This window comes from Miscanthus floridulus, unplaced genomic scaffold, assembly GCF_019320115.1.
Source record: "Miscanthus floridulus cultivar M001 unplaced genomic scaffold, ASM1932011v1 fs_752_1_2, whole genome shotgun sequence".
NCBI lineage: Eukaryota > Viridiplantae > Streptophyta > Magnoliopsida > Poales > Poaceae > Miscanthus > Miscanthus floridulus.
Window position 1 is genome coordinate 44,501 of NW_027097220.1, and position 15,500 is coordinate 60,000.

Here is a 15,500-nt window from a genome sequence, read left to right on the forward strand (position 1 = left end):
CTGCGTTTTAGGCATCCGACGTCACAACTTGCTCGAAACCTTCTCAAATTTTGACTACAGCCTACACATGCGATAACATGACACCTCAACAAGTTTCATGATTTTTGGACTTCGTATGGATTTTATATAATTTAAAAACACTTTTCCGACAAGTTCCTCGTCATGTTACGTGAAGAAGATGCCCGAAATTTGATGCGAGTTCGTGGATAGGGACTCAACATACACCAAATACCATGAATAACATTTTTTAAATCACTAAATTGCATTATTCCATCCACCTGCAGTTCAAATTTGAAATATTAAAAAAAAATCAACGAAAAGAAATAAATTAGGGAAAGATATCAAAAAAAGTCAAATTTGGCCTAAATTTTAAAATTAAGATTTAAATAATGTATTATAGCACCACAAAAAAACTAGGTTCAAAAAATAAAAAAAACTCTTTGCCGAGGGTCTAGCCTGGCCCTCGGCAAATGGGGTCTTTGCTGAGGGCCTGGCCAATGGCCCTCGGCAAAGAATATTTAAAAAAAATAAAAAATCTTTGCCGAGGGCCCTGGATCTGGGCCCTCGGCAAAGGGCCCAACCCTAAATCGGCCAGCAGCCCAAATTCCCCACCCACAGTCAAAAAAAAACCTTTGCCGAGGGCCTAGCCTGGCCCTCGGCAAAGGGGGTCTTTGCCGAGGGACTGGCCAATGACCCTCGGCAAAGAATATTTAAAAATAAATAAAAAATCTTTGTCGAGGGCCCTGGATCTGGGCCCTCGGCAAAGGGCCAAACCGTAAATTGGGCAGCGGCCCAAATTCCCCGCACACAGAACTTGACGCCGCCGCTGCTTCGCGCCCCGCGCGGCCCGCCGCAGCGCGCCCCGCCCGCCCCGCGAGCCCCACCACCCGCCCGCCCCGCGCGGCCCACCGCCGCTGCGCGCCCCGCCGCCCCGCGCCTGGTGGGATCCCTTCGGACTTCCACAGATTCCCGCGCGGGGGGTGTTCGATTTGGATGATAGGAGTGCGGCGGCGGGATGGGGACCCCTTCGCAGGGCTCGGCGGCCGTGGCGGCGGCTCGGGTCGACCTCTGCGCGCTCGACCTCATGCCCGTCTTTGCCAAGGAGATGATCGCCGGCGGCGTCGCCGGCGCCTTCTCCAAGACCGCCATCGCGCCGCTCGAGCGCGTCAAGATATTGCTACAGGTTCGTGGGGTCCTCTCGTTCGTCCCGTGGGTAGACCTGCGTGTCGATAATACGTTGCAATGTAGGCATATCGATTGACAGATAAAATCTCCTGATTTGCGCGGGCCTACGGATCCTCTCTCGCCATGACTGCAATTGAAACTGAGTTTATCGATGTAGTGGTCAAATGTGAGCGGCCACAGACAAGATTTGGTTCAGGATGCAACGTCCAAGATTCATAGCGAAATGATCTTTTGTCCTGTCACTCAGCAGTCTTTGAGAACGAAGTGTTTTTCTTAGTTGAAACTACCCACATGTTTTGCAATGCAAGATTGTGACTGCGAGTTTCTTTGTGTAGAATTACAATGATCTTTCTGTGTAAGAACTTGATGCTATGGATTCCATCCTGCTTTTTCCTAGGTATACCAGGCTTCATTTTAGGGAGTTGACAGTGTTCAGTCAAAATTCTGCTGGTCTTGCCTTGTAGATGCTACATGTTACAAAAGCTATCCAACTGACTGATTAATTTTGCACATCACGTCTGATGCTATTTTGAGATTAATGCATGCTAATTCTCATTCAAATTTATTCTGCTTATGTAGACCAGAACAAATGAGTTTGGGTCTCTTGGAGTTCTTAAATCATTGAAGAAACTGAGACAACTTGATGGAATCATGGGGTTTTACAAGTACGTAGCAACTTGAATATTACATTATTTGGACTGAATCATCAAGATTAGGATATAATATTGCTTACTAACCTTGTATTGATGCTACCTTCAGAGGAAATGGTGCCAGTGTGCTGAGAATTGTTCCTTATGCTGCATTACATTACATGGCATATGAGCGGTACCGGTGTTGGATTTTGAATAACTGTCCCTCACTGGGAACAGGGCCTTTAGTAGATCTTTTAGCTGGTTCAGCATCAGGGGGAACTGCCGTATTGTGTACTTATCCCCTGGATTTGGCCCGGACTAAGCTTGCCTTCCAGGTTTTTCCTTTTGCACTAGTAATTTTGTCTTTACGATCTCAAGTCCTTCATCACCTTCCTTTTCTCATTCTGGATTACTAAATCTTTACTTGAACATCTATACTTCTTGGATCAAGGATATAATGTTTAAGATAAGTTGCTTCATAGATAATAACAGTGATCGATAAATCGTTCGATCAACAAAGTTTTGATCTCTAACAATTATTACATTTCATCATAATCAATGTTTATATGAGCATTTGAATTGATCAAATGAAGATTGTTTCTGACATTTCTTATTTTTCTCACTTTTCAAGAAAAAGTGTTGCTCATTTTTTCTCTCTGGAGATCTGTACACAGGAAATCAGTAATATTTATTTGTCAAACAAAGGGAGTAGTGTTTACATTCCTACCACACGAATAACCTTTCTACCACGTCAGGTTCATGTAACTGGCAGTAACTGTAGTAGTTCTTTTGGCCAAATTGGTGGGTAACTGAAAATTTCTTGCTGGTACCCACCACCCTGTTAGGTTATTCTCTACATCAAAATGTTCAGAGTTTAGTCAGCTCACTAGGCGCTATAAGCAGTTTAGATTCAGGCACAGCATATTTTAGTTATGTCTGGATGAATTTATTACTTGTTGATGTAGTTATACTGTTCAGAGTCAGGGCTCAAATCTGAACCATTCTTCATCAGGTCCAACGCTCATAGGGATACTTCCTTATGCTGGTCTTAAGTTCTACATATATGAAGGACTGAAGGCACATGTACCCGAAGATTACAAAAGTTCGGTAACATTGAAGCTGTCATGTGGTGCTGCTGCTGGTTTATTTGGACAGACTCTTACTTATCCATTAGATGTTGTCAGGAGGCAGATGCAGGTATCATATTTGCAGTCTCTGTTTATTATTATCATCATAAGAAGATACTGATTATTTGCTGGATTGAGCCTCAATTACATCAAGGTATTTTAACCGTTGACATTTCGGTTCAACTCATTAGAGTTGGCATGATTAGGTGTTTAGTTCTATGACAAGTGACACGGGCACATTTTTTTCCGGCTATTTAGTTCCCAAACAGGCAAACACACTGAACAAAACCTACTGCAACTGTCGCACTATAACAGTGTCTGAGCGTCCTGCATTCGTGGTTAGAATTGTCCCAAGTTTTGTAACTTTGTTGTGAAGTACAGATGCATTTTTTTTCTTTCTGTCTGAATTTATGAGACATAACATTCAAGATCTATGATGGAAAACAAAAATAGACAAGTGGCTTCTTATTTTGTTGAAAGTTTATCAGTTTGTACCTTTCTTTTCGATGCTTGATGTGCTCTTTAGAACCCTTGGCCAGGAATCCTCTGTAACTGTAACCTCATCTGGAATGTGGACCTTTTATTAGTAACCCAGGTTCTTGTTTGTAGTTTGTGACTTTTCTTATAGGCAAATTGGTCTTGTTAAATTTGAATTAACTGGATTCTCCCTATTGAAGAGCATGTTTTATCTTGATGATTTCTGTTTACTATATGTGCATCTTACTATCTGTTTTACTTGTTGAATACTGCCTTTACTTGTATTCAGATGTGCACTATGATTGTCATGTTTTTATGTATAATGTTAAAACATGGATCATTTTGCAGGTGGTGCCCTCAGTGGCCATTGGTTTCACCGCATATGACACCATGAAGCATTTGCTGAAGATACCTCCAAGAGAGAAGAAAAGGTCTGGGGATGACCCTGCTTAAAATTTTGGTCGCTCTATTCTCCAGCTAGCAGAACTAGTGCTTCCGAGGCTTGGACAATGCCGCATGAAGCTTGCAACAGAATGAAGCAGCCTCGCCCGCAACTCTGTTACTAGTACCGGCTGATCCCGCCTTTCCTTCACCACCGTCTCATAGGCTACTTTGATGAGGACCAGTGCGAGGTGATGTGGTTGGACTTTATTATAATATTTGTGGTTTATGGTTCTGACTTGTGATTGGATTTCATGAACTTGTTGTAATAAACATGTGAATGATGATGAACATGTGACTTGTCGTTGTAATATATTGTGATTTGTGGTTCACAATTATGGTTGTGATATATTGTGAGAAGATGGGTTCTGTGTGATATATATTTGAAATGCTTGTGTCGATGGAATGCAAAAAACAAAAAAAAATTATGCCTCTTTGCCGAGGGCAATGACCAAGGCCCTCGGCAAAGAAGGGTCCTTTGCCGAGGGCTGTCCCATTGCCCTCGGCAATGAATTTTTTTTTTAAAAAAAATAAAATTTCTGCAACATTTCTTTGCCGAGGGCCATGGTTGGGGGCCCTCGGCAAAGACTTTTTAAAAAAAAAAAATTCTTTGCCGAGGGCCTGCGGAGAAGCCCTCGGCAAAGATTTTTTTTTAAAAAAAAGAATAATTCTTTGCCGAGGGCCGTCCTATTGCCCTCGGCAAAGATTTTTTGGAAAAATTCTGCACATTTCTTTGCCGAGGGCCATGCTTGGAGGCCCTCGGCAAAGATTTTTCAAAAAAAAAATCTTTGCCGAGGGCTCCTGGAGATGGCCCTCGGCAAAGACTCCGTCCCAGACGCCGGCGCCGTGACGGCTGCTTTTCTTTGCCGAGTGCCGCTCCAGCCCTCGGCAAAAGTTTTGCCGAGTGCCCGATAAAGGGCCCTCGGCAAAGACCCCTTCGCCGTCTAAAAATTCCCCGAGGGGTCTTTGCCGAGGACAGCCCTCGGCAAAGGCTTTGCCGAGGGTTTCTGGTCCTTTGCCGAGGGCCAGAGGCCCTCGGCAAAGCATGCGAGTCCAGTAGGAATAAGAACATTAGTTGTCATTTCCTTTAGATCAGATACCTTGCTATCCATCGACAAATGCTGCTAAAGTTAATGCATTTAATGTTGTTCACTGTCCGGTAAGTGTAAGATATCTTAATCTAATTTGTGTAAAATTGGACTGTATTAAAGAAAGATAACTGGATATTGCAACAAAAAAGTCCAATTAAGTTACAATTTTTCTTTCATGCAACGGCTAATACAGTGGGATGTTCAGATGGGCCACTTTTTAAATATAAAAAAGGTAATTTCTGGTTAATTGTTCAAGTTGCCATAGGATGGTGAGTCATACTTAACTCATTTCCTTTGATTTCTACATGTTTGCTGTTGCAGGCATATATATTATATTTTAGGATGTAATTTTCATACGTGTACTAGATAGGTGTAGCAAACTAACCGTTTATTTCATTTTGAAAAAAACTAACCGCTATTTCACTTATCACTGGATGGAATACTTCACATTCCAATTATCTTGTTTCTAGCATTTGTAGTATATGATTGTTCACACAGGCGCAACTAGCTAGAGAGCAGTGTTTTCCTTTTGATGTGTGAGAAACCAAACCAGAAAACTACCTCAAATGAATGCTCCACGAGACTGTTCGACAAGCACAAGACTGCTACATAGTATTAAGCATAAGACATTCCTGGAGATGAAGACCTGTCGTAAATTTAATGAAATTCTTCAGTTCCGCTGCCTGAAGATTTCTTTTCGACCACTTGTCTGAAGATTAATCTAGGAGATGGCTGTACAGAGAGAAATATTTTGCAAGGGCTGTAGTTTAGGGGACAGCCTGAACTTCATGTAAAATTCATTCTGAAAGTTTACCTTGTGGCAAATATGTCTATGTTCGTCATATATATGTCTGTCTTATTTTATGTTAAATTTGTCGATGATCCATATGAGGTACTCATCGTTTGGTGGTAAAACACAGAACACTAAGGTACATGATTAGCAGACAGAAACATGTCCTGGGACAACGAACTCGTGCTGCAGTTATGCATGAGTCTTTTCCGGATTATATACATGGTCCTATACAATTGCGTGAAACTTTCTATGCAAAAAGAATATCGTCGTTTGGTTGTTTTTATGAGCATCTCTGAAATTAAACCGTGGCGTTAGCACGGGCACTATACTAGTATATTCAAGTTAGCAAAGAGCCTCAGCATTTACAGTCTGCAAACTGTTTTTCACAATGTAAAGTGACAGATGGCTATGGAGACCCATGGGTCTTTATTCATGATGCCCTTTTTCTTTTCGAGAGCAAGCCGTTGGCTGTTTTTCATTAAGAGGATAGAAAAATATCAAAGTTACACAATATCGACGAACTTTGGCTATTCCGCACCCGCTGGCAAGACGTTAGCGGCCTAGCAACTGCAGCCACACATACAAAGGATAGCACGGCGACCGTGTGTACAACAACAAGGCAAAGCTTTGGAACCGCTTGGCCTACTCTTCGTAGGTCACCAGACCATGACGTCGGCTCCTCCCAGCAAAGAGCATCCGCATGGCTTCCCGCCTACTCGGTGACAACGGCCCGACGAACATAGGCAAAGACTAGTCTGCACTCTGGGTCAGCTCGACTGCTCCACGTGAGGTCTTGGTTGACTGCACTCCGTATGTATTGGAACAAATTAAGGTGAAGCATATGCATACCAGTGCATCTAGACATCGATGATGCTGACAGTGACACAGACAAGGGGTCCATCCGCCTGCCGCTGTCAGTCGGATCGTGACCTCTCTGGACGGAAGCAGATCCTGACAAGTAAAATGTTCAGACACGAGACAACGGGTGGTGTGAAACTGTGAATTTGGCAAAGACCTGCCTCGAGGTCGTCGCAGTTAGTGTCTCTATATTATTCCTCGGGACAGCATTGATATGGACAGAACAGAAGCTCCCAGTCCCAGTACTCCATCACAAGCTCGATCAAGAAGACTAGCTAGTTAGTGTCGCTCATGACGACATCCCACTCATCAGTATTGGCAGGACTAGTGTGGCTGCTCAGTGCGGCGGTCGTGGTGCCATGGCTCGCCGCCGGCGAGAGTAGTATTGCCGACTGCGAAAGATCATGTGGTGGCGATAAAAAGAGATTTGAAAGCTTGGGATATACCTAGAGATCTATGTTTGAATAGGAGTGCTTGGAAAGCAGCTATTGAAGTGCTTGAACCGTGACTTGAGGCTCTTGGTGGGTTTCAACTCTTGCCTAACCCAACTTGCTTGGGACTGAAAAGCTACGATGATGATGAAGAAGAAGAAGAATAAAACTTGAAGCGTTTAACCTTGAGGGTTAGTTAATAAAATATGGGACCTGGCCGTCAAATCAAAGACTGTAGCCATGTATCATCATTGAATCTATTTAGTTCTTTAGAAATTACCCACTCTGCCATTATATATAATTTTTTTTCAAAAGAATCACTACCGGAGACTGTGTAGTTACCGAGTGCCCAGACAATTACCGAGTGTCAAAAGTCGGGACACTCGGAAAACATTTATTACCGAGTGCCAACACTCGGAAAACATAAACACCCGGTAGCAGACCTCTTTACCGAGTCCGAACACTCGGTAACATCAAACACTCGGTAGAACTACAATTTTACCGAAGGGGCGCACTCGGTAAAAAGAGACACTCGGTATTGAGCTGCCACGTATCCTAGTATACCAGCCGTGCGCCAAACGGCGTCACGGCATGACATGTTTGCCGAGTGTAGAAGTATTTGCACTCGGTAATAATCAAGTTTTACCGAGTGTAAGTTCACAACACTCGGTAAACATTATCTTTTACCGAGTGTCCTGGCGCAACACTCGGTAAAATTCAACCAAATTTCTTGTTTTTCCCTTCATTCTTTTTCCTCTATCCACATATGATATTTAGTACTCCATTCCAAAATATGGTGTTTATTTCGATTTATTTACTATATTTCACAAAATTTTCATTCTTTATGATAATTAGATACATATCGTGTAAATTTAATTGTAATAATTAAAATCGAACTCGATAAATCACGAGATTGGAAGAATTAACAATGAAGCATACATCTATATTATAGAAAAATTTTCATAACGTTTCGGAAGAATTTTTACATTCGTCGTTGCCGAACCGGTACATCTCCCAAAGAGACACTAAACATTCACAATGAAGAGTAGGATTTCTATTAAGAGTGAAATTCAACATTATGATTTGAACTTGGAATTTTTTAGATACTAAATAGATGACATGAAATAGTTCATGTGAAAGTTTGGTGAATTTTAGGATTAAATTGGCATTTTTTCATTTTTGTTTTGCATGAAATAATGGAGACTTTTACCGAGTGTGACCTCAAACACTCGGTAAAGATTAGCCACGGCCCACCTGTCTCTTTACCGAGTGCCGTAGATCTAGGCACTCGGTGAACATGTACCAGGCCCACATGTTATTGGGCTGCGGTGCTTCTGTTTACCGAGTGCCGTAGATCTGGGCACTCGGTAAACATGTACCAGGCCCACATGTAATTGGGCTGCGGTGCTTGAGTTTACCGAGTGCCGTATATCTAGGCACTCGGTAAACAGAAGCACCGCAGCCCAATAACTTAGTCGTTTCTCCCTCAAATCGTGCAGACGACACCGCCGCCCCCCGCGCATCCCCGCCGCACCGCCGCCGTCCCCCGCGCCGGCGCCTCCCCGCCGTCCCCCGCACTTGCGCCCGCGCCTCCCCGCGCCCGCGCGCTCCACGCCGACGCCGGCGCCTCCCCGCCGTCGCCGGCGCCTCCCCACCGCCGCGGCCGCCTCCTCCCCTCCACGCCGTTGCAGAACCGGCGCGCGCGGTGGAAGACGAAGCAGCTGGAGAAGGGGAAAGGAAGGGCTGAAGCTCCAGCTCGACGCTGGCCGTCCTGGACGCGAGCGCGCTGGACACCTGGGCGATCCACGGCGTCGTCTGACTCCGACGAGCTCCCGGCCTCCCGCTCGACACCGAGCACGCGGACGCGCAGCCCCCGGCTCCAACTCCATCCAATCGTCCACCCTTTTCTGAGGTATTCTGAGGCTCTTCATCTTCATCATCCTCGCTAGAACACTAGAACAGAGGCGCGGCAGACACGTGTGTTGTGCTTTGTGGTTTACTTGGGCAGTAGATGCAAAGTATCAATGTAAGAAAATAGTAATCTGAGATTTGTAGCTTTCGTAAGAGAAGTTTCTGTAGATTCTATCCAAAAAAAAATGCTACTGCAGTGCATAGCATTGTCCCCTCTATGTATGGAAGTGGGTAAGAGAGAATTGTTGTTGGAGATCACCTTTGGTTTGGTATACATCTTGAGAATAGCATCCAGTGGTAGAGCACCTCCTGCCCGATTCGGTCCAGTCATAGAAACTAATAGTCATGAACCGACTAAACCGGCAAATTAAAGTCTAGGAAGTAGTTCATGGTACCAGAAATATATGTGCTCCAAAAGTGAGAATTAGTGGAAAGTATGATTCGGGTCTGGGGAAGTAAGCAAAGCACAAGGCATCATGTCATGCAGGTCAAGTCTAGGAAGTAGTTCAGGAGTAGTTAGTTGTTTGTCATCAGAATTCAGAACAATCTTAGGGTGCCATCATCACGGTGACAATTGCCGCAAGGTTATGGCTTATTGGCGGCCACGATCCGGAGAACTTTCAGCTCATGCCCAAGTTGACTTAGCTTGGAGATAGCAGCAGTCTTGCTTGGGAGTAAGCATATATATGGATGGCATTTTTTTTCCAGTAACCGGTAACAGAAAAATCACGCAGGAGCTAGAGAAAACATCCCAGTCCTTGACTGTGTCAACTCAGGCATGTATAAAAGGCATTTGGATTGCATTTCCAATCATCTGTAGCTACTTAGCTAGCTAGCTAGTAGTACCTGTTAGTTTTCCATGCTTGTCTTGCAGCTGAGTGAAGTCCAGACAACAGCAACTAATTACTGAGTACTTGCTGCGGCCTTGCAACAAAACTCCAATTCTCCAGCATGCCGTGCTCTCGGATGATCCTACTGTTAGCTGTGTGTTCTGCACAGCCCTTGCTCAAGCTGCTACTGTGGAGCATACCTTCAATGTACTCTTTTTTTTTTCTCAGCAATCACTCTTCCTCAGCAATCACTCTTTTTTTTTTCTTCTCTCACGTTGAGAGCAACACATCCATTTACAGTTAGAGCATCTAACAGTTTGGTAAAGCCACTGTCAATTCTAAATTTTTTTATAGTCATCCCACCACCAACTGGTGACTGCGAGTTAGGGTGCTAGGAATGGTGACTGCAGTCATCCCACCACCAACTGGGAAATTCATCGGAATTAAATCTTTGGTCACTATTTTTAGATCTGAGAACACTAGAATACTATACAGGTAGGGTGCTAGGAATGGTGACTGCTTGTTTTATTTTCTAGGCATAAATTATGGAAAGTTATTGGTGATGGGATTGTTTCTTTTTCTAATATTTATCGGAAAGGTTGCAAATCAGTTTTTTTGCTTTTATTTCAGTATTGCTATCTATCAACCGGTTAATTTAGGAGCTTGTATCAATTAATTTGCCGGTTTAATTGGTCCCTTTAAGTCAACTAGGGACACCGAGGCGACTAGCTTGACTAGAAACTTGACTAGGTTTCCAGTCATCCGACTAGGAGGAGGATGGGGCTGGATGCTGTGACTGCCTGTCCTTTCACGGGCCTGCTCAACTGGGCTTAGAGGTGTGGGCTACGGGCTGCCAGTTTGGCCTCTTCAGGTTAGCATAAGTGTGCCCAGACTCCAGCAACCTTAGGTAAAATCTCATCATCCAATCTAGCAAACATCTTCTATGTGAATCGACCAAGAACATGAATGTCTCTTTATCATCTCATATGGTTTTTCTCTAGCACTACTACTCTATTGCTCTAAACTGCAATATCGTCTATATGTTAGGATGGATGACCGTCAGTGGATGTACACGGGCTATCAGAAGAGGGGTCAATACACAAATGAATGGATTGAGAAGGCCAATGATTTCATGACGAAGGCATTTGCAAACGGACGGCGACATGCCTGGTGTCCCTGTAGGAAGTGTAAGAACAAGGCAATGAAAACATATGAGGAGATGAGTAAAGATCTTGTCAACAATGGATTTGTAGAGAACTATACCCGGTGGACCATGCATGGTGAACGCCATCGTGCGAGAGAAGAGGTCGTGAGACAACGGATCGAGGAGTTTGATTCTGAAGCCGGGGTGGCAGAAATGTTAAATGACCATGACATGGCTTTCGATGAAGGAAGTGCAGAGCAGGAGCCAGAGCAAACTGCAAAGGCGTTTTACGCCATGTTGGATGCGGCACAACAACCCCTTCACGGGCGCACCAATGTTTCTAAACTGGATGCCATTGCACGTCTAATGGCTGTGAAGTCCCAGTTTAGCTGGAGTAGAGAATCCTTCGATCAACTGTTGACAGTAGTTGGCACCCTACTTCCGGATGATCACGTTCTGCCAAAGAACACATATGAGTCAAATAAAATCCTTCGTGCACTTAAGATGTCGTACGAGCAGATACATGCTTGTCCGAACGGATGCATCTTATTCAGGGGAGAACATGCTGACGATAAGTACTGTCCGAAGTGTAAGGCATCTAGGTACATTGAGTTAGAATCTGGTGATGGTCGGAAGACGCAAACAAAAGTCGGCGCAAAGATCCTGAGGTACCTTCCTTTCATACCGAGGATCCAACGGCTTTTCATGAGCGAGGAATCCGCAAAACAGATGACGTGGCACAAAACTGGACGCCGATACACCGACAAGATGATACATCCGTCCGATGGTGAATCATGGAAAAGCTTCGATCGGAAGCATACCGACAAAGCTGATGAGGCTCGTAATGTACGCATTGCACTGGCAACTGATGGGTTCAATCCTTATGGAATGGGTTCTTCACCATACACATGTTGGCCCGTATTCGTCATCCCTCTCAACCTCCCACCTGGCGTCGCCTTTCAACGGCAAAATATTTTCTTGTCACTTATAATTCCAGGACACCCGGGGGCTAATATGAGTGTGTACATGGAGCCTTTGATAGACGATTTGGTCCGTGCATGGGACGAAGGGGTAGTGACATACGACCGATTCACAAAGACAAACTTCAGAATGCATATTTGGTACCATTATTCCATGCATGACTTCCTGGCTTATGGGTTATTTTGTGGCTGGTGTGTTCACACGAAGATGCCATGCCCGATATGCAAGTCAGCTGTGGAGTTCTTTCGGTTGGAGAAGGGGGGCAAGTTTTCTTCGTTTGACAAACATCGACAATTCCTCCCTCTTGACCACCCATTCAGGAGAGACAAGAAGAACTTTCGAAAAGGTGTCACAGTGGAAGACTCTGCACCGGAAATGATGACAGGTGCCCAGGTTCTTGAGATGTTAGATGGTCTTGTGGTCGACAATGAAAAGGGGGGCTTCGTGGGATATGGAAAAGAGCATGCCTGGACACACAAGTCGTGCTTGTGGAAGCTTCCTTACTTTAAGGACCTCCTTCTTCCACATAACATTGATGTAATGCACACTGAAAAGAATTTCGCCGAGGCGGTCCTTCACACAATCATGGACTGGGAAAAGTCAAAGGACAATGTCAAGGCTAGATTGGATCAAGCAACGCTGTGCGATAGACCAAAGCTAAACATGTTGCCTCCCTTACGCGGGAAGTCATGGAAGAAGCCTAAGGCCGACTTCGTCCTAACGAGGGCCCAAAAGAAAGAAGTTCTTCAATGGTTCCAATCGTTGATGTTCCCTGACGGGTATGCAGCGAATTGGAGGAGGGGTGTGAACTTAAGTACCATGCGAATCACAGGGCTGAAGAGTCATGATTACCACATATGGATTGAGCGCCTTCTTCCGGTGATGGTTCGTGGCTATTTCCCTGATCACATCTGGCGAGTGATGGCAGAGTTGAGCATGTTCTTCCGCAAGCTATGTGCTAAGGAGATATCTCGGACCGAGATTGAAGAAATGGAAAGAATGGCCCCGGTGTTGCTCTGCAAGTTGGAGAAGATCTTTCCCCCCGGCTTCTTCAATCCGATGCAACATTTGCTCTTGCACCTACCATATGAGGCAAAAATGGGGGGCCCTGTGCATGCCCGTTGGTGCTATCCAATTGAGCGATGCCTAAAGGTTCTTAGAACAAAATGCAAAAATAAATGCAAAATTGAAGCTTCCTGTGCAGAGGCATCCATTGTGGAGGAGGTGTCATACTTCACAACAAGATACTATGCCGACAACCTTCCTAACGTGCATAATCCACCCCCTCGTTACAATGCTGCCGACAATCAGTCGACCCTCAGCCTTTTCCGAGGGCAACTCGGAAGTGCAAGTGAACCTACCTTGAAGATGTTGAGCCTAGAAGAGTGGCGTTCTATCCAGCTGTATGTGTTGCGGAACCTTGAAGAGGTTGGCCCGTACATTGCGTAAGTTTTACACAAACTTGTTTCTTTTCTTGTCAGTATTTCGCATGCACCCATCCAACCCTCTTGTTAACGGCCGTTACAGCAAATTTGTTCTCCTCTACCATCGTCCATCACGGAGGGAACCCACCGAAGCGGAAGTTGAAACCCTTCTAAGACATGGCGCGGGAGAACGAAATCCCACTTTTATTTGTTGGTTCAAGGAGGAGGTAGTGTTCAATTTCATTTGTTGTTTGTACTTAACTCTCAACTTGACAAATATATAACGAATCATCCTACTTGAACTAGCAGGCCAAAACTGACGTGTCTATGAGTGCCGAGTTGAGGCAAGTTGCCAATGGATTTGAATTTAGGGTCAAGTCATTCTCTGTGTACGATGTCAATGGATATCGCTTTCACACAACTCGGCATGAGCAGCGTCGGCCGAATCGAAGAACCACAAATACCGGTGTTTTCACGCCAGGCACAGATGGGTTGGACTACTATGGAATAATTGAAGAAATATACAAACTCAAGTTTCCTGGTTGTGTACCTCTTCATCCTGTCATATTCAAATGCCATTGGTTTGATCCCAAAGAAGTGATAAAGACCCCTGAGCTTGGGTTAGTCGAAGTTCTAAAGTCATCCGTCTTGTTAGGAGACGACGTGTACATTGTGGCCCAACAGGCCACGCAAGTTTATTATCTCTCATACCCGTGCCAAACCAAAGACCGTCTTAAGGCGTATGATGTTGTGTACAAGGTATCGCCGCATGGTAAAGTACCCGTCCCAAACGATGATGATTATAACATCGATGCAAACACATATGACGGAGAGTTCTTTCAAGAAGAAGGATTAGAAGGGAGTTTTGAGATTGTCTTAGATGTAGATCTCGCAATGGAAGTAGACAATGATACGATCATTGTTGACGGGGATGATGGAGAGGAGGTTCACAACGCGAAGGACTTGTTATTACTTGAGCAACACCATTCAGGCAGTGTCGCTAGTGATGAGACTTTGAGAGACGATCATAATTACGTCGACAATAGCGATGATGAGATTTTTGGCCCACCTATCGATGATCTTGATGATTATTTCTAGTACATGTAAGATCTGTAGTACTTATGGCAATTTTATACATGTATGATACATTTACTTATTTTGCATCTCTTTTATACATGTATGATATATTTACTTATTTTGCATCTCTTTTATACATGTATGATACATTTACTTATTTTGCATCTCTTTTATACAAGGTGATTGATGGTGGGCGGTGGAATCAGGAAGCTTAGGTCGGTTATGACCTTACTGGCTGGTGGCGAGGGGTCCAGCCAGGGTGGAGGAGGAGGGCGTGCACAGACTGAGGGTGGAGGGCGTGCCCAGGGAGGAGGAGGAGGACGACGACGAGGGCGTGCCCAGGGAGGTGGAGCCCAGGATGGAGGAGGAGCCCAGGGTGGAGGAGGAGGACGGCGACGACGAGGGCGTCGAGAGCCGACACCTCCTCCACAGGACGACGACCACGAGTTCGTAGCGGCCACAGAGGAGGATGAGGAGGAGGAGGAGACCAGGGAGGAGATAGCGGAGGCGGTGGAGGAGGCACGGAGGGAGGATGCTTCCGAGCGGGTTGAGCGCGAGGAGGATGCCGACTTGGTGGCAGAGGAAAATGGGGTGCCTACGGTTTGGATGCGAGGGTCGTCGCGCCTCCCAGACTTACCCATACAGAGACGGCCAGTGATTCGACCATCCGGAACTAAGTAAGTAATTTTTGCATGTTAACACTAATTCACAGGTTTTTAAGTTATAACAGAAACTAATATTCAATCTCAATAACTTTGTGCAGGGATTGGGAAATGGTGATCCCAGGGAGTCACTCTCGCCGAGTAAACGGGATCCTGGGTCTTCTGTGCAGGGCAAACTACCCCGGGATGGTGAGGATCGATGGTGTTGTGCAGCCCGCCATGAAGTGGTCCCACTGGCACGCCGCCAGCGATCAGACTGATCGAGCTGGTAGGTGTTATAACAGCAAGGCCGACCGGGTGATGAAAGAGCTGTGGGTACGTGTTCATCGCACTATGCTGATAATAACATCACATTAATTGTATATTACTGACTGTATTTGCTTGTAGGATTACTACACCTTGGCGGAGGGAGTACGTAGGGAGGACGCGGATGACG

The 15,500-nt window shown here is 45.1% G+C and overlaps 1 protein-coding gene and 1 pseudogene across 1 annotated transcript; both read left to right on the forward strand.

Moving 5' to 3' along the window:
* Positions 1–956: 956 nt before the first annotated feature.
* Positions 957–3,984, forward strand: LOC136532965 (mitochondrial carrier protein CoAc1-like; annotated as a pseudogene).
* A 9,788-nt stretch (positions 3,985–13,772) lies between these two features.
* On the forward strand, positions 13,773–15,475 carry LOC136532964 (uncharacterized; the record flags this gene model as incomplete). The annotated part of the gene is made up of 4 exons (XM_066525537.1): positions 13,773–14,428; positions 14,582–15,079; positions 15,166–15,379; positions 15,452–15,475. Coding segments are annotated over exons 2-4 (729 nt in total), but the record flags the coding sequence as incomplete, so codon positions are not given.
* Positions 15,476–15,500: the final 25 nt, after the last annotated feature.